The sequence below is a fragment of the Panthera onca genome, chromosome F1, assembly GCF_046562875.1.
Source record: "Panthera onca isolate mPanOnc1 chromosome F1, mPanOnc1 haplotype 2, whole genome shotgun sequence".
NCBI classification, from domain to species: Eukaryota; Metazoa; Chordata; class Mammalia; order Carnivora; family Felidae; genus Panthera; species Panthera onca.
The window spans coordinates 66529637-66554331 of NC_138355.1; the positions used below are offsets into that span (position 1 = coordinate 66529637).

The 24695-nt window shown below is 51.1% G+C and overlaps 1 protein-coding gene across 2 annotated transcripts; it reads left to right on the plus strand.

The window, feature by feature from the left end:
• The first annotated feature begins 5 nt into the window (after positions 1-5).
• Positions 6-24446, plus strand: F11R (F11 receptor). 2 transcript variants are annotated; one of them, XM_060644520.3, is made up of 10 exons: positions 6-172; positions 19652-19720; positions 19886-19993; positions 20181-20327; positions 20636-20838; positions 21231-21333; positions 21471-21578; positions 21798-21810; positions 22145-22193; positions 22327-24446. In XM_060644520.3, the coding sequence occupies exons 1-10, from the start codon at positions 112-114 to the stop codon at positions 22360-22362; spliced, it is 897 nt and encodes a 298-aa protein (XP_060500503.1). In that variant the 5' UTR covers positions 6-111; the 3' UTR covers positions 22363-24446. The 2 variants fall into 2 exon arrangements, with proteins under 2 accessions (XP_060500503.1, XP_060500504.1); XM_060644521.3 differs by lacking the exons at positions 21471-21578; positions 21798-21810; positions 22145-22193; positions 22327-24446 and adding an exon at positions 21627-21698.
• The last annotated feature ends 249 nt before the right edge of the window (positions 24447-24695 follow it).

The window sequence follows — 24695 nt, forward strand, 5'->3', positions numbered from 1 at the left end:
CGGGCGGGGCTCGACCTGGCGGCTGGAGTTTTAGTCCGCGGGTGGCTGCGGGGGAATCTCTGACTCTCTCCGGGGCTGCAGCGGCCGCGTCGCGTCGGGGTCCTGATCGCCATGGGGACCGAGGCGAGAGCCGGGAGGAGACAGTTGCTCGTCTTCACGTCGGTCGTCCTGAGTAAGTTCCCGGAGTTTCGGGGGGAATCGGTGGGTCGGGTCAGAGGTTGGAGGGAGGCGCTCCCCACGCCCCTCGCCCGCGGCAGCAGAGGCGTTGAGAAACCCGCCAGCCTCACCCAGCGAGTTGCCTTTCCACCCCTGGCCCTTCCCTGTTTCCCCTCCCCCTCCCCCCCCCCCCCCGGCGGGTGGCCTGCTCCCCTCCCCCACCCCCTGCCCCGGCACCCACCGGGAGGGGGTGGCCCCGCTTTTCACAGCCTCGCTTGCCGGCGAGGGCCCTGCACGCCTCTGCCCAGGCGCACCCCTCCGCCCGCGCCGGGGCGGGCCATCCTGCCCCGCAGCGCGCACCCGACACCCGCGCCCAACCCGGGAGAAGCCCCGAGCCCCGCACCCCTGACTCCTTTGGCCCCTGGGTGGTCTGCTCCTCAAGGGTCGGCAGGGCAGACCTACCGGAGGTGAGGTGGGGTGGGAAACCACCGGGAGAAGTGTCTGGGTGCAAAGTCCGAAGAAGAAATCAATTCGAAATCTGAACTTTCTCAGCACACAGCACTTCAAGTTCCTTTCTGGAGTAGCTACCTTGAGAGCCCTTGGTGGCTGTTGTTGACCGAGGGACTATTCCCAGGGGAAGGACCTGCCTGTCGGTTGGCTGGAGGCTTCCCAGAGCCAGGGCTCTGCCCTCCCCCTGGCCGCCTCTGAGAGTTTTTGTTTCCTTTGTAAACTCCCTTTCCTGTGGAACAATGAGACTCACTTGCTGGGGCTTGCCTCCGTCCAGAGATAGGTTTGGGCCTATGGGCCGGGCTGCGTGATGCTTTGGGCCTTAGTTCAGGCGACCCGTGTCAGCAGCTGGACGTGGTCCGCCAGGGTCTTGAGGGTCTGTGCCTCTGTGGGTCGTGGTGCGGGTATGCGATCTGTGGGGGGATCTTCGTTGGTCCCTTGAAGAACGCAGCTTTAGGAAGTGTGAAGGGAACGAAAATTAAAAACAAAAAGCCGCATCGGTGGTTATACGGCGGTTCACTTTGCCCAGTTGCGAAGCGTGGAAATAGGTTCCCTGCCCTTGGACGGATGGATGGACAATTTCTTTGTCCCTCATCACAAAAACATAAAAGCCCTTGGGGTGCAGTGGACCAGAGGCAAGTCTAACCCTCGCCCTATTGTACAGACAAGGAAACAGGTCCAGAGAGGGGAAATGACTTTTCCAGATGGATGAAAGGACCTGGGAATGGCACCAAAATCTCCTGAGTCCCTTTCCTTTTCCCACTCCCGGGTCCGCGTCTCAAGCACCCTGTGGCACGGGAACCGCGACCTCAAACATCAGCCTGGGATCACGCTCCCGGGTCCACCCTCTTACCTTTTCAGTTCCCACTAGAGTCTTCTCTCACTTGTCTTCTTCATTCTATGTCTCCATTTTCCTTTTTGCCTCACTTTCCAGTCTTTTCCTACTCTTCAGCTTTTTCATTTCTGCCTGGGCCGTAGAACTGCTTGTGACAACCATGCCGGTTCCGTGTGGGGCTCCTACTGGTACTCGGCCTCGTGCTGTGCCAGTGCTCCCTTCCCCAGACCCAGAAGTTTCTCAGTGGTGACTCTATTTGTGACAGAGTGTGTCGGGTTCACAAGCTTGCTGGAGCCACAGTCTTCTTCCTCTTCGTCTTCCCTTTTCTCTCTTCCTACTCTTGTGCGTCGTGACATCCCCCAATAATCTCATACTGGCACTGAAAGAATTGTGGTAGCACCGTCCTGAGCTGGGGGACGTCCTCCAGTCTCTTCAGGGATTCAGGTGGTTTGCAGGGAACCTGATGTGATGTTGCATCAGCTTGACAGGACTGTGGGTCCTGGGAAGTAACATGTCCGGGGGATGGGGGAACCGACCATGTCACATTAAAAATTTTTTTTTTTTTTTTACATTTATTTTTGAGGGACAGAGAGAGATAGAGCATGAGCAGGGGAGGAGCAGAGAGAGAGGGAGACACAGAATCCCAAGCAGGCTCCAGGCTCTGACCTGTCAGCACAGAGCCTGACCTGGAGCTCAAACCCACAAACTGCAAGATCATGACCTGAGCCAAAGTCGGATGCTTAACCCGCTGAGCCACCCAGGCACTCCATTAAAGGCTGTTTTTCGGGTGTCTGGTCTGTCCTGTGACCCAGGGATGTCTGCATCATATGTGGGTGCCCACATGCTCTCTCTTCCATCAGGGCTGCTGCCCATCAGAGAGGAAGAAGAAAAAGGGCAGGATATTATCCAAGTCAAGCAAAGGTCCAGCCCCAGCCTGGGGAGCTCAGCGGAGAGGAAGGCCCGGGCTGTTGGCCAGGGATTGGAGCCCAAACACTGAGGGAACTGGGCCTGGGGAAAAGCCAACCAGTGATGGAGAACACGGTCTCCCTCTCCCTGGGGAACCTGCACTTAGAAGTTTCCAGCCATCTCCCAAGCAGGGAGAGGCATTTCTGCTTAGCAGGGTCCTGTGTGACGAGGATGACTTTTGGTGTCACCACGGGGAAGAAAGGGGAACCTGGGCTGGAACCCTGGTCCTTCCTCCTCACCCCTCCTTGAGGGTGGTGTCCCCACTGAGCCGTTCCCGGAGGGAGGGGCTGCTGGCCCCCTGTGTCTGGGTCCGCCTGTGAGCGCTGGTGTTCTCCAGGGACGGTTCCCGCCCAAGCCCTTCCAGCTTTACTGTTGAGCTTTGCTAGCTTTACCTCAAACTCCACGTCGATGAGTCACTTCTCCTTTCCCCTCCCTCTGCCTGCCAGTTGCTACTCCCAGGAAAGAATTGTTCCCTGGAAACCTGAAGCCTAGTGGCTGATGGCAGCAGGAACTAGGAACTAGGAAATGAGCGGGGCTGGGATTGTGGTGTCTCTGCCTCAGTCTTCACCTCCGGGCCCCAGGACACTTTCACTTCACCATGTTTCTGTCTGGTTTCTTTCACTGGTTTGCCAGGGATCTCCGGCCTGGTTTTGGTTCGGGGTAGAGCTCCTGCAACGAAAAGGAACAGGTTAATACATTGTTTGAGAATCAGAAGGATGTAGAAGGTTCAGTCCATGCCCCCCCCCACCCCCCCCCCACCTGATTCTTATGTCTCTTTCCAGTGTTTTGGTTTTTTTTTTAATTTTTTTTTTTAACGTTTATTTATTTTTTGATACAGAGAGAGACAGAGCATGAACGGGAGAGGGGCAGAAAGAGAGGGAGACACAGAATCAGAAGCAGGCTCCAGGCTCTGAGCCATCAGCCCAGAGCCCGACGCGGGGCTCGAACTCACGGAGTGTGAGATCGTGACCTGAGCTGAAGTCGGACACCCAACCGACTGAGCCACCCAGGTGCCCCTCCGGTGTTTTGTTACACAGGCACAATTACATATAAATATGTATTTGTTTCTGCCCTTTCTTGCACCAAATGAGGCACACTACAGATTTTCTACTACATCAGGCCCCTTGTTTCATTCGCTTTGGGATACCCTGGAGATCTTTTCCTTTTGGGTGCCGTGGCCTTGGTCATTAGGACCCACCCTCCCCACCCGCCCAAGTCCACCGGGTCGAGGGCCACCTGTTCTGTGGACACTGGCACCCTTGCTCAGAGATAGGTTTAAAAGCTGGAAATGGTGGGCCTGGTTTTTCGCCTCTGTTAGCATCGAGGAGAGGAGACCTTGGGGGCCTCCCGACTCAGACGAGCTTCCTTTGCCGCGGTCCAGGAAAGATGTGGATGACGGCCCGTCAGATGTCATTGTGGACGAGGGTGCGGCGTTGTGAGGGGGCTGGGGGGGGGGAAGCCGCGTGAGTGGACGCACGCTGGGCTTTGCCAGGCATTGAAAACTCAAGAGTTCATCTGTCTGGGACTCCCTGATAAGCAGGGTTTCTGTCTAAAGTCCGGCTGTGGTATTTGTTTTGCAATGTGGGGATAGGACAGGAGGAAGCAGCTGGCCCGACCGGGAAGTGTGATGCCAGGCCCCTGGAGGGAGCAGCCCTGGGTGGGCGGGCACAGCCTTGTAATGGGGAGATGGGTGGGGGAGGGGAGGAGCCCAGCAGGTAGAACTGGGAATGCTGCCGAGCGAGGTCGGGAGGGAGCCTTCCAGTGAGAGCTCTCCTGTCCCACGCTGCCCGCCCCACCTTCTGCCCTCCTGAGGGCCCACCGGGCCAGCCACTGACGTCACTCTAAGCGCAGCCAAGAAGGGCTGTTTAGACTTAGCCCAGCCTGTCGGGCTCACAGAGCCTTCCTCTTGCCCCTGCATTCCTTATCCGTCCTGCCCTAACCCCCAGGAGCGAGTTCCGTCTCTACAGGGTGGCCGGTGGGGAGGAAAGGGCAAACCGGGGGTGGAAGCCCTAGGGCCAGGTCCCGATGGTATATTGCTTTGTCAAGTTCATCTGTTAATCCGGTGAACATTGGTGTCTACCGTGTTCCAGCCCTGTGCTAGAGAGTAGGGACAAAGCAGAGACCACACCTGCTATCTAGAAGTTCTGAGGCGATGGGGCGCCTGGGGGGCTCCGTCGGTTGAGCGTCCGACTTCGGCTCAGGTGATGATCTCGCGGTCCGTGAGTTCGAGCCCCGCGTCGGGCTCTGGGCTGACGGCTCGGAGCCCCGAGCCTGCTTCGGGTTCTGTGTCTCCCCCTCCCTCACTTGTGCACCCTCTGTCTCTCTCTCTCTCAAAAATAAGTAAACATTAAAAAAATTAAAAGAAAAAAAGTTCTTAGGAGAGCTGGGGGTATTGGAAACAATTGGCTCACATCAGGAAACCCGGGAGTAACCTTTTGGAGGTGAGGGCTCCCCCTCATTCTCCAGCTCCTGCCCCCCCCCCCCCCCCACCTCCCGTAGACCTCATATGCCTGGAGGCGAAGATCGGAGGAATTCTTAGAGAAGACCAGAGAGACTGGCTGGCTGGTTTCCCTCCTTTTTCTTCCTTTTATTAAAAAAAAAAAAAAAAAAAAAAGGAATTCAAACAAACTCATGGCAGAAAAGCAACTTAAGGAACATTCTAATGGACAGGATGCGTAGAGGAAACAAAGTTTTCTTTCTTTCTTTCTTTTTAAGTTTATTTATTTATTTTGAGACGGTGGGGAGAGGCAAAGAGGGAGAGAAAATCCCGAGCAGGCTCTGCCACCAGCAGCACAGAGCCTGAGGCAGGGCCTGATCTCTCCGACCCTGAGATCATGACCTGAGCCGAAATCAAGAGTCAGATGCTTAACCGACCGAACCACCCAGGCGCCCTCAGAGTTTTCTTAATAAAGTAGTAGAAGGAGGGGCGCCTGCCTGGGTGGCTCAGTCGGCTGAGCGTCTGACTTCGGCTCAGGTCGTCAGGTCATGATCTCGTGGTTCGCGAGTTCGAGCCCCGCATCAGACTCGGTGCTGACAGCTCAGAGCCCGGAGCCGGCTTCGGATTCTGTGTCTCCCTCTCTCTCTGCTCCTCCCCTGCTCACACTCTGTCTCTCTCTCTCAAAAATAAATAAAGATTAAAAAAAGAAAAAAATAAAGTAGTAGAAGGAAGTAGCTTTTCTGTGGCGGATCTGGTCTACATGTACAGGGATGCTTGCTGGCTTCTGTTAGCTGGAAGCCTCCGCCCTCTGTGACCACCTTGTCCTCACAGCGTGCTTCAGTTAGGGGTCATGGAGCATCTTCGCTGGCAAGGCACCGTGCTAGGAGCTGGGGACCTACAGATTCTCTCCTCCAGGAACCACAGACGTAGACTGACGAGGGGGTGCCAGCAGCTGCACTCAAAGTACAAAATGGGGAGCATAAAAGGGAAGAGATCAATTTTTCAAAACAATAAATTTTTATTAAGAAACAATAGGGGTGCCTGGGTGGCTCGGTTGAGCGTCCGACTTCGGCTCAGGTCATGATCTCACAGTTCATGAGTCCGCACATCGGGCTCTGTGCAGACAGCTCTGAGCCTGGAGCCTCTTCAGATTCTGTGTCTCCCCCTCTCTCTGCCTCTCTTTCTCTCTCAAAAATACATAAACATTAAAAAAATGTACATATATGCTTCTTAAAAAAGAAGAGAGAGACACGATATGTGCTCAGTGTAGAAAAATGGGAAAACAGGAATATGGAAAAAAGAAAATCACACGTAGGCCTATTATCAAGAGATAAATACTTACTGTTGGTGTTTAATTGTAGTCTTTCCTTTATGAATAATGTAGTATCTGTGTATATTTAAGCAAAATATGCTTTAAACAAAATCCATTCTATCGTATTCTACTGTATGGCTGTATCATAATGAACTGTTCACCTTTTGTTGGACTTTGAGGTTTTCTTTTTCTTTGCTGTGCTAAATAACATGAAATTGTTCCATCTTTAAGCTTAACTCTTGAGTGTTTTCTTAGGCTACATTCCTAGAAGTTGGGGAAGATTAATTCTGACTGGGAAAAGTCATAGTGGGGCAAGGGGCATTTGAAAAGGATCTTGAAGGATGAGTAGACTTTTCTTGCTTGTCTGACGGAGATGCTCTGTAGCATCATAGTTTATTATTATGATTATGATTATTATTATTTTGAGTTTTAATGATTATTTAGTTTTGAGAGAGACAGAGCACGAGCAAGGGAGGGGCAGAGAGAGGAGACACAGTCCGAAGCAGGCTCCAGGCTCCGAGCTGTCAGCACAATGCCCAATGCGAGGCTCAAACTTATGAACTGTGAGATCATGACTTGAGCTGAAGTTGGATGCTTAACTGACTGAACCACCCAGGTGCCCCTTTATTATTATTATTTTTTAATGTTTATTTATTTTTGAGAGAGAGAGAGAGAGAGAGTGAGCGGGGAAGGGGCAGAGAGAGAGGGAGACAGAGGATCTGAAGCGTGCTCTGTGCTGTAAGAGCAGAGCCCAATGCAGGGCTCAAACCCAGGTACCATGAGATCATGACCTGAGCCAACTAACTGACTGAGCCCCGGTAGTATCATGGTTTTAGAGCCTCGGAATTAGGCAGACTTGGGTTAAGATGCCCTTCCCACCATGGAGCACCTGGCTGGCTCCGTTGGTAGAGCATCCGACTCTTGATCTCCAGGTTGTGACTTTGAGCCCCATGTTGGGCGTAGAGATTACTTAAAACAACAACAACAACAACAACAACAACAACAACAAGATTCCCTTTCTACTTTGCTGCTTATAGCTGTGTGATTTGGAGCAGCTGTTCTAAGCTCAGTGTTCTCATCTGGAACATGGGATGGTGACAATAGAACTTGTGTCTCATGGGGTTTTTGCAATTAGAATCTAAGGACACAATGCATATGGCACCCACCTTCATGGGAGGGCTCACTGTGTCATTTCTCCCATTACACTCCATTGGTCGAAGCAGTCACAAGACAGTGCCCAGATTCAAGAGGAGGAAACCTAGAATCTACTTCAGTCACAATGTAAGAAAACCAGGTGGGATGAGATAGATCCGTGCGTCTGCTTCTGGAAAATAATAACTTGCCACGGTTGTTTTATTATTCAGATACATGGTGGTTTTCAAGAATTGTATCCTCAGTCTTACAGATTTCGACGCCACCGACTCTCTTCTGAAGCATATGAAAACATGTAGGGATTGATTTAAGTATTAATGGCTGCATCACTATCTGTCTCCCCTTCTCTTTATCCGGTTCACTTCTCTTCCCCACTCCCACCCCCTTGAGCCACTCCTACCGCCTATCTACTTCCCCATTGTCAACTACAGTGTCTCCAAGTCGCCTTTGCTCTCCTTACCTCCTGCCCTTTTTCTCTCCTTGAAATTTATCAGACTCACCTGCACTGTCCAGGATCCCAATGGTTTAGTACTCTCATATTTCTTTCTCATCTATTACTTCATTTCACCTTTAAAGTTTTGTTTAATCAGGGGCGCCTGGGTGGCTCAGCCGGTTAAGCGCCAGACTTCGGCCCAGGTCATGATCTCACGGTTTGTCGGTTTGAGCCCCGCGTCGGGCTCTGTGCGGACAGCTCCGAGCCCGGAGCCTGCTTCGGATTCTGTGTCTCCCCCTCTCTCTGCCCCTTCTCGGCTCACGCTCTGTCTCCCTCTCTCTCAAAAATAAATAAACGTTAGAAAAAATTAAAGTTTTGTTTAATCAACGTCTTTGCCTCTCCCTTTTGGCTTTGTTTCTTCTTCTCTCCTTCTTGTGATCTGATTTTCTTTTCCCCCTTTTTCATCCCCTTTCCCCCGCGTTTTTCTCTAAATTAAAACACTTAATCCCGTGCTTGCTGATGACACAAATATAGAACATAGAGAAGAAAAGCTGCCTGCGGTCTCAGGTAATATGCACTGTCTAGTGCTTGGAATCTGTTCTTAGAGATTTTGTTATGCATATACTCAGATTGTTTTTATTATTTATAAATATAGGGTCATATTCTACATATTGCTTGTACATTTTGGACATACTTCTGATCTACTTTGACCTCTGAGATGGCAATATGTATTTCTTACATAGTTTTTGATAATGTATCATACTGAAGCCAGATTCCCAGGGTTAGAATCCTACTCTGCCACCTATTAGCTTTGTACTTGAGCAAATTACTTAATTTACGTGCCCCAATGAACTCATCTGGAAGACGAGAGCAACAGTAATGTTTATTTCATGGCATCATGGCAAGGATCAAATGAATTAATCCTGTAAAGGGCTCAGAAGAGTCCTGCCATGTGGTGAGTATTCGAGAAACGCTAACTGCTATTATCATTTTATTCTTGCTCCTATGTTATTCATTTGGTCATGGTCAGTAATGTGTGTCTAGAATTTAGATATGATTACAGTTGACCCTTGAACGACGCATGGGTTTTGGGGTCTCAACCCCATGGAGTTGAAAATGTGTGCAGGGGAGCCTGGGTGGCTCAGTCAGATGAGCAGCTGACTTTGGCTCAGGTCGTGATCTCGAGGTTCATGAGTTTGAGCCCCGTGTATCGAGCTCTGTGCTGACAGCTCAGAGCCTGGAGCCTGCTTCGGATTCTGTGTCTCTCTCTATCACCTGCCCCTCTCCTGCTCACTCTCTGTCTTCTCTCTCTCTCTCTCCTAAAAATAGATATACATTTTTAAAAAAGAAAGAAAGAAAATCTGTGCATAACTCTTTGACTCCCGAAAAACTAGTAACCTACTACTGACTGAAAACCTTACTGATAACATAAATAGCTGATGAACACGTATTTTGTTATATGTATTATATAGTGTGTTCTTACAATAAATTAAGCTAGAGAAAAAAATGTTAAGATCATAAGAGACGATACATTTACAATACTGTACTGTATTAAAAAAATTTTGTGTATAACTAGACCCGTGAAGTTCAAACTTGTGTCATTCAAAGGTCAACTGTAATTGAAAGTATAGGACAAGTCTTATAAAAAGGTTTTCAGGAGTTCTGTTGATTCTTTCCTTTTAATTATTTATTTATTTTTCTTGTTGACATAGCCTTATATTAGTTTCAGATACACATCATAATGATTCCATATCTCTATAGATGGTAAAATAATCACCACAGTAAATCTAGTTAACATTCATCCCCATACATAGTTACAGAATTGTTTTTTCTTGTGATGGAAACTTTTTTAAGATCTACTCTCTTAGCAACTTTCAGAGATATAATACAGTGTTATTTAAAAAAAATTTTTTTGACGTTAATTTACTTTCGAGAGAGAGAGAGAGAGACCGAGCACAACAGGGCGGGGCATAGAGAGAGGGAGACACAGAATTGGAAGCAGACTCCAGGCTCTGAGCTGTCAGCACAGAGCCCGGTGTGGGGCTCAAACCCATGAACCGCGAGATCGTGACCTGAGCCGAAGTTGGATGCTCAACTGACTGAGCCCCCTGGGCGCCCTGCAATATAGTGTTATTAACTGTAGTCACTGTGCCATACATTATGTCTCCATGACTTACTTACTTTATAACTGAAAGTTTGTAACCTTCGACCCCCATCAACCATTTTGCCACCGCCCATCCCCCACCTCTGGGAACCACCAGTCTGTTCTCTGTATCTGCAAGCTTAGTTTTGTTTTTAATTTAACCCTTATTTTTGAGACAGAGGGAGACAGAGCATGAATGGGGGAGGGTCAGAGAGAGGGAGACACAGAATCTGAAACAGGCTCCAGGCTCCGAGCTGTCAGCACAGAGCCCGACGCGGGGCTCGAACTCACGGACTGCGAGATCACGACCTCACGACCTCAGCCGAAGTCGGAGGCTTAACCGACTGAGCCACCCAGGCGCCCCAGTTTTGTTTTTAATTTAGATCCCACATATAAGTGAGGTCCTATGGTATTTGTCTTTCCATGTCTGACTTATTTCATGTAGCATAATGGCCTCGAGGTCTACCCATGTTAACACAAATGGCAAGGTTTCATTCTTCTTTACGGCTGAATAATAAACTGTTACATGTGTGGACCACATATCCTTCATCCATTCATCGATGGACACCTAGGTTGTTTTCATATCTTGGCTATTGTAAATAACACCGCAATGAACATGGGGAGCATATATCTTTCGTAAGCAGTGGTTTTCTTTTCTTCAGATAGACACCCAGTAGTGGAATTTCTGGATCATACGGTATTTCTATTTTTAATTTCTCAAGGAACGCCCACACTATTTTTCATAGTGGCTACAGCAGTTTACATTCCCAGCAGCATGCACAAGGGTTCTCTTTCCTCTATCCTTGCCGGTGCTTGTTACTTCTTGTCTCCGATAATAACGCGTGGTGAGATCTCATTTTGGTTTTGATTTGCGTTTCCCTGATGATTAGCGATGTTGAACATCTTTTCATGTACCTGCTGGCCATCTGGGTGTCTTCTTTGGAAAAACATCTATATGGATCCTCTGCCCAGTTTTTAATTGGATTGTGTTTTGTTCTTGTTGTTGTTTTACTAGTGAGTTGTGAGTTCTTTGTATGTTCTCAATTTTCTTGGATATTAATCCCTTATTAGATAAGTGATTTACAGATATTTTCTCCCATTCAGTAGGCAGCCTTTTCATTCTGTTGATGGTTTTCTTTGCAGAGCAGAGCGTTGATTCTTCCATTGTCTGGAAATGTCATCATAATTACCTAAGTCAAGGCTGTAGTTACAGGGGATTCAGCCAGAATGTTCACTGCTGATGTCCAGCTGAGACCTTTCTATTCATCTGCCTGGGCCATGGTCACAACGTATCACAGACAGACGGATGGGGAGAGTGAGGGTGGGGGCTTAAACAACAGTGACTGATTTTCTTACAGTTCTAGAGGCTTGAAGTTCAAGACCACTGCGGTGTTAGGGTTGGTTTCCTCTGGAGGCTCTCTCGTTGGCTTGCAGGCAGCCACTCTGTCCCTGGTTGTCCTCTGTATGAGCACCTTGGTGTCTCTTTGTATAAAGGACACCAGTCACACTGGATTAGGGCGTGTCATACGGGCCTTATTTTAATGTAATTGTCTTGTGACAGGCCTTGTCTTCAGATACAGTTACATTTTTTTTAAGTTTCTTTATTTTGAGAGAGAGAGAGCCTGAGTGCAAGCATGTGAGTGAGCATGAACAGGGGAGGGGCAGAGACAATTCCAAGCAGGCTTCACTTTGTAGCACAGAGCCCGATGCAGGGCTCGAACTCAGAACCCAAAAACTGAGATCATGACCTGAGCTGAAACCAATAGCTGGGGGCTTGACCGACTGAGACGCCCAGGCGCCCCGATACGGTCACATTTTGAGGTACCAGGGATTCAGGCTTTCACATAGGAGCTGAGGGAACACCATTTGGTCCATAACAACCGTAAACCGTGTTGAAGATACCTTTGCAGTGAGAGCAATGCCCTACCTGGCCAAGGCCTCTTCCCCAGCTGACTTGAACCTGCTTGGAGTTCCCTGTTGTGGTCATGAAGACAGTGGGGATTTTTGTTGTTGTTGTTTATTTTTATTTAAAAAAAATTTTTTTTTTTTACATTTATTTATTTTTGAGAAACAGAGAGCGTGAGCAGGGGAGGGGCAGAGAGAGAGGGAGACACAGAATCCGAAGCAGGCTCCAGGCCCCGAGCTGTCAGCACAGAGCCCGACGCGGGACTCGAACTCACAGACCGTGAGATCATGACCTGAGCCGAGGTCGGACGCTCAACCGACTGAGCCACCCAGGCGCCCCCAGTGGGGATGTTTTCAATGGATTCACATCCTTCCCCCCACTTCATGCTGCTGGTTTAGACCTTGCATCAGAAAACCTCCTGCAACTTCCTCTTTTGTCTCTTCACACCTCCCTGGATGCAGGAAAGCAGTCTGTAAGCACTGCGACCCACGCGGAGAAACGAGTCCCTCGGGGCGCCTGGGTGGCTCAGTCGGCTCAGGTCATGATCTCACCGTTCATGAGTTCGTGGGTTCAAGCGCCGCGTGGGGCTCTGCACTGACGGTGCGGAACCTACTCGAGATTCTCTGTCTCCCTTTCTCTTCCCCTCCCCCATGTGTACTCTCTTTCTCTCTCAAAAAAAATTAATAAACTTAAAAAAAAATTAGTCCCTGTTGCAAAATGCCACTTGGAAATTGCTCATGTGCAGAGTACTCTGATTGTATTCCAAAACTATGAAGCAAATTTAAAAACACTTAATTTGGGGGGCGCCTGGCTGCTCAGTCAGTGGAGCGTGTGACTCTTGCTTGGGGCTGTGAATTCAAACCCCATGTTGGGTGTAGAGATTACTTAAAAATAAAAAAAATCCTGGGGTGCCTGGGTGGCTCAGTCGGTTAAGTGTCCGACTTCGACTCAGGTTGTGATCACACAGTTCGTGAGTTCGAGCCCCACACTGGGTTCTGTGCTGACAGCTCAGAGCCTGGAGCCTGCTTTGGATTCTGTGTCTCCCTCTCTCTCTGCCCCTCCCTTGCTCACGTTCTCTCTGTCTCTCAGAAATAAATGAATGTTAAAAAACAATTTGTTTTAAAAAAAAAGATCTTGGGGCGCCTGGGTGGCTCAGTCGGTTGGGCGTCTGACTTCAGCTCAGGTCATGGTCTCACAGTTGATGGGTTCGAGCTCTGCTTCGGGCTCTGTGCTGACAGCTCAGAGCCTGGCACCTGCTTCAGATTCTGTGTCTCCTCCTCTGTCTGCCCCTCCCATGCTCATGCTCTGTCTCACTCTGTCTCTCAATAATAAAATAAACGTAAAAAAATTTTTTTTAAATCTTTAAAAAACCCCACAATTCTTAGGGTGCCTGGGTGGTTTAGTAGGTTAAGGGTCCCATTCCTGGTTTTGGCTCAGGTCGTAATCTCACGGTTCATGAGTTTGAGGCCCACACCAGACTCCACGCTGACAGTGTGGAGCCTGCTCTGGATTCACTCTCTCTCTTCCTCTCTCTCTCTCTCTCTCTCTCCCTCAAAAATAAACTTAAAAAAAAAAACCACTTAATTTTTATGTTCTGAAACTAAGTTTTTACAAAAAGATTGATGGAATAGTCATTCCCCGCCCCCCCCCCCCCCCCCCCGAAGGTAGAATAGTTTCTTAAACTTTTAAAAAGATAGAGCTTTGGATCAAATTTGTTTTTTCCTCATTTGGGCGTGCCCCATCTGCCAGAGTGAAAACTGGGGTTATCTTTGTAGATAAACCTTAACAGTAGATGTTATGGTGAATGGTCTGCTAGGACCTAATTCGTTTAAGGCTCCGTGTTGTTCAATGTCAAGTTGTACCAGGCATTCTGCTGAGCACGGAGTACTCAGAATAATAAATAACACCTGGTCCCTGTTCCCTGGGGGGTTAACTGTCTGCTAGGGGAGACTTATGTGCACAGATGACGTCATTATAACGTGGGAAGTACTTCACCCGTGTGTTGCATGGGGTAGTTCAAGCCTCCGGAAGAGGTCTGAAGCTGGCTCTGGTAGGATCGGGGGTTGGTAGGTCATTTCCTGGAAAATAACGTGGATGAATAGCTGACCAGAGGGAGAAAGAGGGGAAAGGGTGTTCTGCAAAGCTGGAATGGCAGGAGCAAAGCAGACGTTGTGAAATGGCTCTTTGCTGGGAATTTTAAGTCCTCTGTACTGCTAGAGGGGAAACACGCCAAGAGTAGACAGCCTTTCAGAGGGTCCGGTACTGCTGGGCCTCTGCCTCGATGAAGAATTTGGTGTGTTTGTTTGTTTTTTTTTTTTTTTTTTTTTACTGTTTATTTATTTTGAGGGTGAGGGGTGTAGGGGGGGGAAGGAGAGAGAATCCCAAGCAGGCTCTGTGCTCTCAGTGCAGAGCCCAACGTGGGCTCGATCCTATGAACCATGAGATCGTGACCTGAGCTGAAATCAAGAGTCAGGTGCCTGACTGGCCGAGCCACCCAGGCGCCCCCAACACGTTGAATTTTATCTGAGAGGCAATGTGGAATCCTTGAAAGCTTGAGGCGAGTGTCAGATTGGCATTTTCAGCCCCAGGAATTGCCTGGATTGGAATCAGCACCAGCAGTTTGCTGCTCGGGGCCTCAGTTTCCCCGTGTAGAAAATAGAGGTGATGGCAATAAACAGTATCGCCCCACTCCCAAGGTGGCAGGGATGAAGAGACAGACCATACAATACGCTTGCAGCACTGCCTGGCACAGAGTAAGTGCTCAGTAAATACTAGCCCTTCCTCCGGCCCTGGGATGGAGGGTGGATCTGAGTGGGTTAAGATTAAATGAGGCAGAGACACCCGAGTGTGCTTGAGAGACGAGTTGTGGTTCATCAGACGATGATGGTGCTAAGAAGTGACGGTCACAGTTTGAGGGAGATTTGGGAGGGGACGATGCCAATGCTTGCTGCTTGAGGAGGGGAGGCGTGGTGGCTGCTGGAAGGCTTCCAGTTTGACTGACGATGACGGATGGAATACATGGAAATACACCGTGACACCACCACCGACCTGGGGGAGGAGGAGGAGGAGGAGGAGGAGGAGGGAGCAGGCGGCAGACGGGGAGGGGTGTGGGGACTCCGGTGATGAGGGCAGGAGCTCAGGTGGGAGGCGGGGACTGGAGGTGGCCGCGTGTGGGTGCAGATGAGTTTTGGGGTGGTGTTCGAGATTTCCCGGAGAGAACGTGGACAGGAGAAAAGGCCCAGGATAGAATGCTGGGGAGCACTCATGTTAAGGGATCCACAGAGGAAGCACGGTTCAAGGGAGAGAATGAGAAAACTCGTCAGTGGTGGGGATGACCAGAAGGGCGGCACGCAGAAACCAAGGGGCGCGTGACTTCTGAGGAAGGGAGTGGTCGGCGGGGCCAGGCCTCTTACAGGGGCCCCTGAAGGGAACTGAAAAAGCCAATTGTGGCTGTCCTTAATTCTAAGACTACTTCAATGTTTTGGAAATTGGGATGCGACGTACAGCCTAACTATACATTTAATATGATGTCCCCACCCCCCAAGGAGCTGTTATTAAATCGCTGTTCTATCGTATAATCAGGGCGTCATAGAGTTGAGGAGCGAATGACTGGTGATCTTAGTAAAAGCAATTTTCATTCCAAGGTGAGAGCCAAAGACATATTGCGGTAGGTTAGGCGGTGATTGAGTGTGTTGGGCTGGGAACTGTGTGTAGACGCCTTCTTTGAAGAAGTTTGCAGAGGAAGGGCCACCCTGACTTTGGCTCAGGTCGTGATCTCAAGTTCCATGAGTTTGAGCCCCTCAACGGGTGAGCACAAGCCTGGCTTTGGGTAAAAAACATGAGCCTCAGGTGAGCCCCCCCTTGTCTGTCTGTCTGTGTCTCTCTCTCTTTCTGCCCCTCACTCGCTTGTGCCCTCTCTCTAAAACAAACAAACAAACAAATAAATAAAAGTTTGCGGAGGAAGGGAGGAGAGGAGTCCCTCTAGAGAGGTGTGCGAGATTGAGTGCAGGTTTTCTGTACACAAAAGGGTCCAAAATCTGTTGATGCCTTTGACTTTGTGGCTTTTCTTACTGCGAACTTGTAGTAAATTAAGCATCGTGGTGAAAGGGTGAACTTTCCTTCTATTTTGGTTTACTGTGTGTGTCATTGAGCCAAGTATAGGTCTGGGGGGTGGGGGGATGAGGAGGCAAGGGAAATACAACATAGATGAAGGCCATGGGCAAGAGCCTGGGTGTCCTGATGGAGATGGGGTGCAGTGAGGGGAAGCCCTCCGCTCTGCTGGTCTACCTGGGAAGGTTCTAGAGAAGAGTTAGCTTTTCCAAGACAATTGCAATGATAGAGGAGAGGTGGTTTGGTGGGCTGTAACATAAGCATTTTTCAGGCAGTGTTTAGATTTATTTATACGTCTTATTGAAGAAAGTTTTAAAGTCAACAATTAAGTGTGTGGAGAACCTATGGGCAGATGATGATGATGATGATAATAATAATAATAATAATAATAATAATAAAATATAATAGTTGTTTGCTGCTTCCTGTTGTAAAGCACTTTATTTGTATTAGCTTGTTTAACTCAACCACAGCCCTTTGATGTAGAAACTGTTATTATCCCCACTTTACAGATGGGTGAACTGAGGTTCAAAGCGACTTAGGTAGCTTGCCCAGTCACACAGCCTAGTAGGTACCGGAGCTGGGATTTGAATCAGGCAGCTTGGTTCCAGAGGCTTATTCAGGGGCGAGGTGGGAGGGGGTGGGGGGAGGCGTGGACCACAGTGGCTGAGGTGTCCCACGGTGAGGAGGGAGCACTGGTGAGGCTGAGTATGACACATGCGACGATTCACAGGCACAATAGAGTGAGAGTGTTGACAGGCCACAGACAGTCAGCTGCAGTCCTGCCTCCGAGGGAGGTGGGATGGCATTGAGGGGCAGGCCCTATGTTTTATTTTATTATTATTTTATTTTATTTTATTATTTATTTATTTATTTATTTATTTTTTATTATTTATATTTTATTATTATTATTTATTTTATTTTATTATTATTATTATTATACGTTTACTTATTTTTCACAGAGAGAGCAAGAGAGTGAGTGCGAGAGGGGAAGAGAGGGGGCGGACAGAGGATCCAAAGTGGGCTCTGTGCTTACAGCAGAGATCCCAACACGGGGCTCGAACTCGTGAACTGTGAGATCGTGACCTTAGCCGAAGTCGGATGCTTAACCGACTGAGCCACCCAGGCGAGGGGCAGAGCCCGTGTTTTAAACCAGAGAAGGCTGGACTAGCCAATGGAGGTCAGGACACTGAGGAGCTGGGGAGGACGTGTGTGTGTGTGTGTGTGTGTGTGTGTGTGTGTGTGTGGTTCCTGAATGTTTTAGATCCGGAGGTCTGAGAGGTCTCAAAAGAACTTTAGCTGACGTCAGAAGTGATGCGGAAACAATCACCAAATTCCTGTGCTGTCATTTCTTTTTTGGCGGCCCTTTATTTCAAACGCTAGTTTTTAGTGGAATTAGAAGCTCTTCCTGATTTGGGTCATGTCATAGGTTGGGTTCTAAGGAAGCTGACTCTGAGATGTCCTTTATCGTGCCAGGACATTTATTACGGAGGGCTCTTGGGGTCCACAGCTCGGGGAGGGCAGGGGAGGGAAAAGAAGCAGGGTTGGGCAGAGGGAGAATTCGGGCTGCAGAGTAGCTTCAACCTATTCCCCAGGGAGCTTTACGGGGTGGGAATAGCTTTTCAGCGTTGTTCTGAGCTGGGGGGTGGTGGGGTGGTGGGGGGGGATTGGGGCAGTAGACCTGGGGTTCCCTGGGGCTTCCCTCCTCTCATTCAGTGATGAGGCATTGGATGCCAGCTGCCCCTGTCCCTGCCCGGGTGGACCGCATGCCCCTGGGCCCCGCAGTGTCCCGGCTGTTGTCCCCGAAAGGGCTGATAGGCCGAGGGCTTTGATTTGGCAGAAGTCCCAGAGGCTGGATGACAACAAGTCAGTCCTTCATTCCTGAAGAGAGATCTCGTTCGAGCATCGCACTGCACATCACGGGTAGCAAATTGTAAAATGTGAGGATCTTAGAAAACAAGTGCCCATCGTTGAAGCAGAGAAAACTGATCCGGGCGAAAATCAAAGCATTTCATTCTCCGCGTTCCCCCCTCACAGCTGAGTAAGAGACTCCCATGGGCTCAGTTTTCGACTTAGGGAGGGCTATCTGGTTTAAGTTTCTTACGTGTTATTATATTTGATTATACATTTGACATTAAAATGTAATGCCAAATGCACACATATAAGGTAATATTAGTATAAATAGCTCACAGATAAAAGAATGGCATTTATTACATAGTCTGCCCCCCATTAAGCCACGGCCTCTCTGAGAAACTGCATGGTTTATAAAAGTCTGACATAATGAGGGAAATGGGGGTGTAGGGGGAACCTGTGTTTTCCTCTCAGCTCTGCCGTTTCATAGCTATGAAAACTTGGGGCTAGATGCAGAACTTTTTTTAGACACTTAATTTTCTCATCTGTAAAGTGGGAGAGAGAATACGTACCTGGACGAAGTCACAGTGTTGTGTCAGATAGATATCAATGTATGTATAAAAGTCCTCATAGATATCAATGTATGTATAAAAGTCCTCGTTAGACATTAACGTCCCCAAACCCCCCCCAAAAAACCCTAAAGGACTTGAGCGAACATCTAGTCCAAACCTTTCGTGTTCTGGGTGAGAAGAGGGCGCTTCAGAGGTCACGAGACCGTATTCAGTTATGCGAGTGATTACGTAAAGGAAAAATGTGCTTCCATTTATCTAAGGAAGACGGGACTCTTAGGGATATAAGGAAAGCCCAGGTGGTGAATTTGAACTTGGAAAACATGGACGGGAGTGACTGTCCAAGGGCAGGTTTATAGCAGAGCCCGGCTGTCTGAGCCCAGGCCCTGGTGCTTCGTTTGGAATGCTGGACCCTCCAGCGACCCTGTCGTGCAATCAGCCTCGTCTCTGTGTCCCCAGCACATGCCACCCCTTCTTTTCCTTCTCCACTGGGCACGAGGAGATCTCGTGTCTAGATCTAGGAGAGGATCTAGCCCAGTTCTGGTCCCGACCCCAGCTCAGACCCAGCTGCGTGATCTTAGGCACGATTCTTTACGTCTCTCTCATGGGCTTGGTTCCTCATGTAAAACTGGGATAATAACACCTGTCCTGCTGATCTGTCATTCTGGTTTCGAGGATCAAACAGCGTAAAGTAGGTGAAAACACTTTAAAAAGCACAAAATGCCCTACAAATGTTGAGTATTGTTATTATCCTCATTACTGCTCCTCCCCTGCCTCCTTGCGTCCCTCCCTGCCCCCCTGCCCCCCCTGCCTCCCTCCCTGCCTCCCTGCCTCCTTGCCTCCTTGCCTGCCTGACCCACCTCCCTTGCCTCCAGCTTTGCTGGCTTCCTGCCAGGAGTGTCTGACAAGTGACTGCAATTAATTATTTGTTGAGAAGCTTTCTCTGAACCATGAAAAGTCATTTGGGAAGCTGTTCTTGGACTACTAGGAATCTAATTAGATTATTGGGAGTTGCAGAGGGAAAAATAAAAAAATGAAAGACATTACCTCTGAGAGAAATATTTTATTTCCATTGATAATGGAAGTATTGGCCTGCGATGGTGGCAAAAAGCATTTGAAGGTATTTAGGGTACTGGTGAGGAGGCGTGAGACCCAGGGGGAGCCTGAATCTCCTGAGTCTCTTCACCTTGGAGAAGCCACGGGAAGGGCCTCAGGAGCTCCTTCAGCTGGGCCGCTCTGGTGTCTCCCTCCTGATGGCCCACCCCTCTCCTCCTCAGGCTCCCTGGCGTTGGGCAGGGGCGCAGTGTATACTTCTGAGCCCGATGTCAGAGTTCCTGAGGACAAACGTGAGTCGTGGGCGGCTGTGCAGGGGGGTGGGGCGGAGGGGGGGAAGCAGGTGCGCCTGGGGCCTGGAGGGCGGGCAGCGCAGAGCCGCCGACGCAGTTTGGGGCCCTTCTCCTCCTCCGTTTGCCGCCGCTCCTTCGTCCCGCTCACTTTTGCGCTGCCCACAGCCGCCAAGTTGTCCTGCTCCTACTCGGGCTTCTCCAACCCCCGCGTGGAGTGGAAGTTCGCCCATGGTGACATCACCAGCCTCGTTTGTTATAAAAACAAGATCACGGGTGAGTTGCCCCACCTCCTCCCCGGTGGCCTAGGTTGTGGAGGGGTCGACGGGGCCCGACCCCCGGGGGAGAGGAGCACCCTGGGGCCCAGGTCCCGCGGACTCTAACGCGGCCTGCCCTGCCACCACCCAGCTTCTCGTGGCCCCGCAGCGCACTCAGCCGGCCGCCCCTTCCTCTCTCCTGGTAGCCTCCTATGCAGACCGAGTCACCTTCTCGCACAGTGGCATCACTTTCCATTCGGTGACCCGGAAAGACACGGGGACGTACACTTGCATGGTGTCTGACGAAGGCGGCAACACGTACGGGGAGGTCAGCGTCCAGCTCACTGTGCTTGGTATGTGCCCACGCGTTTTGTGTGTGGGTTTGGCATTCGTTGCTTCCCAGGTCCTCAAGGGGCTTTGCCGAGCTTTGGAGCTCACTGATGGCCAGGGCGCTGGGGGGGGGGGGGGGGAGTGGGGAGTGGTGGGGGGCTTCAGTCTCTGTGCTGCAGAGGCGACGAGCCCCGCCCCTCCCCCTCGCACAGTGGGAAACGGAGGGCCTGGTAAGGGATGGAGGCTGGAGCTGACCTATGGGGTTGTCTTCCGCTTGGCCTCTAGGCGGCGCTGTCTGAACTTGTGCTGGGCCCCTTCTGTCCCTTCGCAGTGCCTCCATCCAAGCCCACGGTCCACATCCCCTCCTCTGCCACCATCGGGAGTCGGGCAGTGCTGACCTGCTCAGAGAAGGATGGCTCCCCCCCTTCTGAGTACTACTGGTTCAAGGACGGGGTCCCGATGCCTTCGGATCCCAAGGGCAACCGCGCCTTCAGCAACTCTTCCTACAGCCTGAATAAAAAGACAGGGGAGCTGGTAAGGATGGGGTGGTGCGTTAGGGTATTGGGGGGGGGGGGGGCAGGGCCAAAGAGCCCTGGAAGGTGGGGAAGACAAGCAGCAAGATGAGCTTGGCGTTAGGGTCAGAAGACTAAAGATGGGGGCTTGGATGCTTCTCAGGATGAGGGTGTCATAAGGTGCACAGATCCCTCTGCCGTGCACCCGAAACCCCAGTGCAACAGCGTATGTCCACGATACTGCAATTTAAAAACGAGGATGGGGGGGGGGGGGTGCTCCTGTAGAGCCTGCGGCTCTTGGTGTCGGGGGTCGGGAGTTCGATCCCCGCGTCCGGCGTAGAGCTTACTTACAAAACACCAGAAGTAGGTGCTTGGCTTCTGTAGGCAGGAGGCCAACCGATTTCCTCCCTTCAGGTCTTCGATCCCGTGTCAGCCTGGGATACGGGCGAGTACACCTGTGAGGCGCGGAATGGGTACGGGATGCCCATGAGGTCAGAGGCTGTGCGCATGGAAGCCGGTGAGCAAGGCTCTAGCAGGGGCTTGAGCTGGGACCTGGGGTGGGGCCCGGGGTCTGCTTTCCACCCTGGCTTTGGTGGTGTTGTCAGTCACGTGAGTGAGCCCTCAGAGGACTGACCTCTCGTTTGTGTCTCACAGCGGAGTTGAATGTGGGGGGCATTGTGGCAGCTGTCCTTGTCACACTCATTCTCCTTGGATTCTTGATTTTGGGCATCTGGTTCGCCTATAGACGAGGCTACTTTGACAGTAAGTACTTGCCCTCAACGGCTCTCCTTTGTATCGTCCCCATTCCAGGGCACGGTCCTTGGGTGCCATCTGAGTACTGACCTGATAGTGAGCCCACGTGTGCAGGGGTTCTCTCCCGGGTGAGCACCAGTGACCTATTGAGTGCCATTCCCCCCAGCCTTCTGCGCCCGGCCGGCCCCTATCCCGCTGACGCTCACGGTCCCCTTTCTTCTTTTTCAGGAACAAAGAAAGGGTGAGTGAGCCACCTGCCGTCCTGGGAGGTCTCCAAAGGAGGTTGAGAACAAGGATGCGTGTGGTTTGAAGCGGAGACGGGCCCCGGGGGGAGGGGCTGGAGGCAGAGGCCACCCTGGTTGGGTGGCCATCTGTGTGTCTGCCTCTCCCCGTTCCCTGTGACCTTGCACTTGTCGGGTCTCCCTCCACCCACCCCTCCCTACTGAGAGCTCTGTGCTTCCGTAAAGTTCTCGGTCGAGCCTCTAACGTTGGCCAGCAGAGGTTAAAGAGAGCACGGGTTGGGGGGGGGGGGGGGGCGGGTTGCTGTGCGTCTCCATCTTCTGGCTTGTCCGCAGGACCTCGAGTAAGAAGGTGATTTACAGCCAGCCCGCTGCCCGCAGTGAAGTGAGTGTGCTCCCCTGGGACCGGGAGGGTCTCCCTGCGGGAGTGAGGGGCTCCTCCCCTGTGTTTACAGGTTCAGGAGCTTATCAGCTAAACAAGAGTGTACAGGGTTGATTTGGGCGTTTTATTTCTCCAGGGGGAATTCAGGCAGACCTCGTCATTCCTGGTGTGACCCTGGTCCGACTCATCTCCTGTCCTCCGTGCTTGCCTTCTTCCGGTGCTACCAGACTCCGGCCCGTGGTGTCTGTAGTTTCACAGGGTCCCTTACGCGTCTTCTAGCCCCCACAGGGGTCCCCACGTTTATCTTAGTTAGGATGTGGTTGTGTACACTTTCCCCCTGCATCCCGCCCTTCCTTTCCCGCCATTGCCGAGTGGCCCGGGACTTGTTTAAAAGCTTTCGTCCCCCATCCCTACGAGGGATCAGGGAACAGCCCTGAGCGTCACGCCCCTTGACTTCCCTTCCCAGAACGTGGCAACAGTGGCGGGGCACTCGATACCCCCTGTGTGGCGGCGGCCCCTCCCCCCGAGTAGGGATCTGGAGTTTGGTCCCTCGGCCCTTTCCTCCCGTGGTGAGGAGGGACGCACTGTTCCAGAGTGGGGACTGGAGACCGAGCCACCGAAGAGGTTGCGGGGTGACAACACCAAGTCTCTCCCGCCCCTGCAGCCCACTCCGCTTTCTTCTGTCTTCCCACGGGAAGTGCCCCCGAGACCCTCTTACACCGGCCTGAACGCAGGCGGACACCATCTGTGTCTGTAGAAAGAAACCGGAGCTTTGTTATGGAGAGCATAGTGGGGGGGCTCTCAGGGGACACTGAGCGGAAGGGTTTTAAAACCCCTGATCTAAAGAAAAGGAAGCTGGAGCTGGGAGCTCCGACCATCACCCTTCCCTTGGCTGGAACAACTGGATGGACCCTTTTAAGATGTGTCTGCAGAGCCGTGCGGACGTGCGCAGTGGTCTTAGCTCTTTGCTGTGGGGTGTGGGCGTGCGTGTGCGTGTGTGCGCGCGCGTGCACATTCGCGCGCTCGGTCCTAGCTCTCTGCTGAAATGCGGTGTGTGTCCAGGGCGTCTTCGCTCTTTGGTGAGACTGTTGGTGTGTGTTTGGATGTAGCCGGATGTTGCTGGTTTGTCAAAGCCTCTCGTCGCGGGAAGTTGGGGAAGTGAAGTTCCCGGGCTCCTTTGTACAAACAGGAAGGCGCCTGGAACCCTGCTTCCCAACAACCTGGGTTGGTCCTGGCCCCCTGTCCCACCCCTTCCTGGCTCCCGTCTCAAGGCAGAGCTTCTGAGCTTGGGGCCCTCATTCCGGAGCCCTCTGGCGGCGGGAGGAGTGCCCTCGGCTGCGGGAGCACACCCGGAGGAAGCCGATGCTGTGCCCTGGGGTTCTCGCTGGTCTGGTCCACTGAGGGGAGAAAGTGCCCACCCTCCCCTCCCCCCTCTGCCAACCAGATGCATCGAAAGACTTCTCTAAGGAGAACAGACTGCCCCAGAGCAGTAAAGTAACCATTGCTTCACTGGAGCGGAGTTGGGGGCTGGGGTGCTGTTTAGAGGAAAGGTAATTTGAGACCAGGTGGCCAGGCCACCCGCGTGTGAGTGATGGGAAGGTAGGCCTGCCTGACGTTGCTTTCCTTTGTGCGTCTGGACAGCCCTTTTTGCCCTTAAATTTCTGTTTCCCCCTCTACCATAGTCGCCCGGTCTATTAACGAGCGAGAGGGCGAACACCGGGGGGTCTTCAAGGGTTGATTTTGCTTAACTTCTTTCTGTGGGGGACGCTAAGCCCCACTTTGCCAGGTTTTATTCCCTGATCTGGAAACCCCTGACAGAATTGAGTTTTCTATCGAGACTCCAAGAGGAAAAACAAGCCTAGCCAAACCATCGGTTAAGGGTCATGGGCCAATAAAAAAAGAGCTTTTTCAGATGGAGATAAAATTTAATTAAACAGTAAAAGCAGAGATGATGAAATGGTTCAGTAAGAAAGAGATTTTTAAAGCGTGTTTCAGCCTCCTGGTTGGGAGACGGGGTGGGAGGGACGCGGAGACAAGGCCACAGGGAAGCAGAGGTGACTCATTGTCCCGTCAGGTCTGAGGTGAGTGGTTCCTCACCCTCTCGGTCACTTGTGGTGAACAGAAGTCATGCGTGACCAGCCTTGGAAGTCACCTCTCCAGCTTACCACAGTCCCCTTGAGTTGGAAAACACCCTGCCTGCTTTCATTTCGAAATGTCAAGGCTAATTTTGTAATAAATGTTTATTTTTCACATTGAGTTTGTTTACAGCCTGAAGTTCTGTGTGGTAAACGAACTGGGACTTCCAGAGTGGTTTGGAGACTCAAAACCTTCCCGATAGTCTTAAGAGATTTGAGATCTCCTTCCACGGAGACCGATAGTTAACTTTTCTCCCCAAATTACCGTTGGCCCGTGCTTGAATGGGAATGACTCAAGTGGACGTTTCTTTCCAGTGACACTTGGAGGGAAGAATTCTATGGGCATTGGTGGTTTGAGACACGAACCCAC

Excerpts from the sequence above, each read along its gene's own strand:
- F11R (XM_060644520.3), top strand. The coding sequence starts at position 112 with ATGGGGACCGAGGCGAGAGCCGGGAGGAGACAGTTGCTCGTCTTCACG. Across the intron at positions 173-19,651 it reads CTTCACGTCGGTCGTCCTGA|GCTCCCTGGCGTTGGGCAGG; the intron begins GTAAGTTCCCGG and ends TCTCCTCCTCAG. Across the intron at positions 20,839-21,230 it reads ATAAAAAGACAGGGGAGCTG|GTCTTCGATCCCGTGTCAGC; the intron begins GTAAGGATGGGG and ends TCCTCCCTTCAG.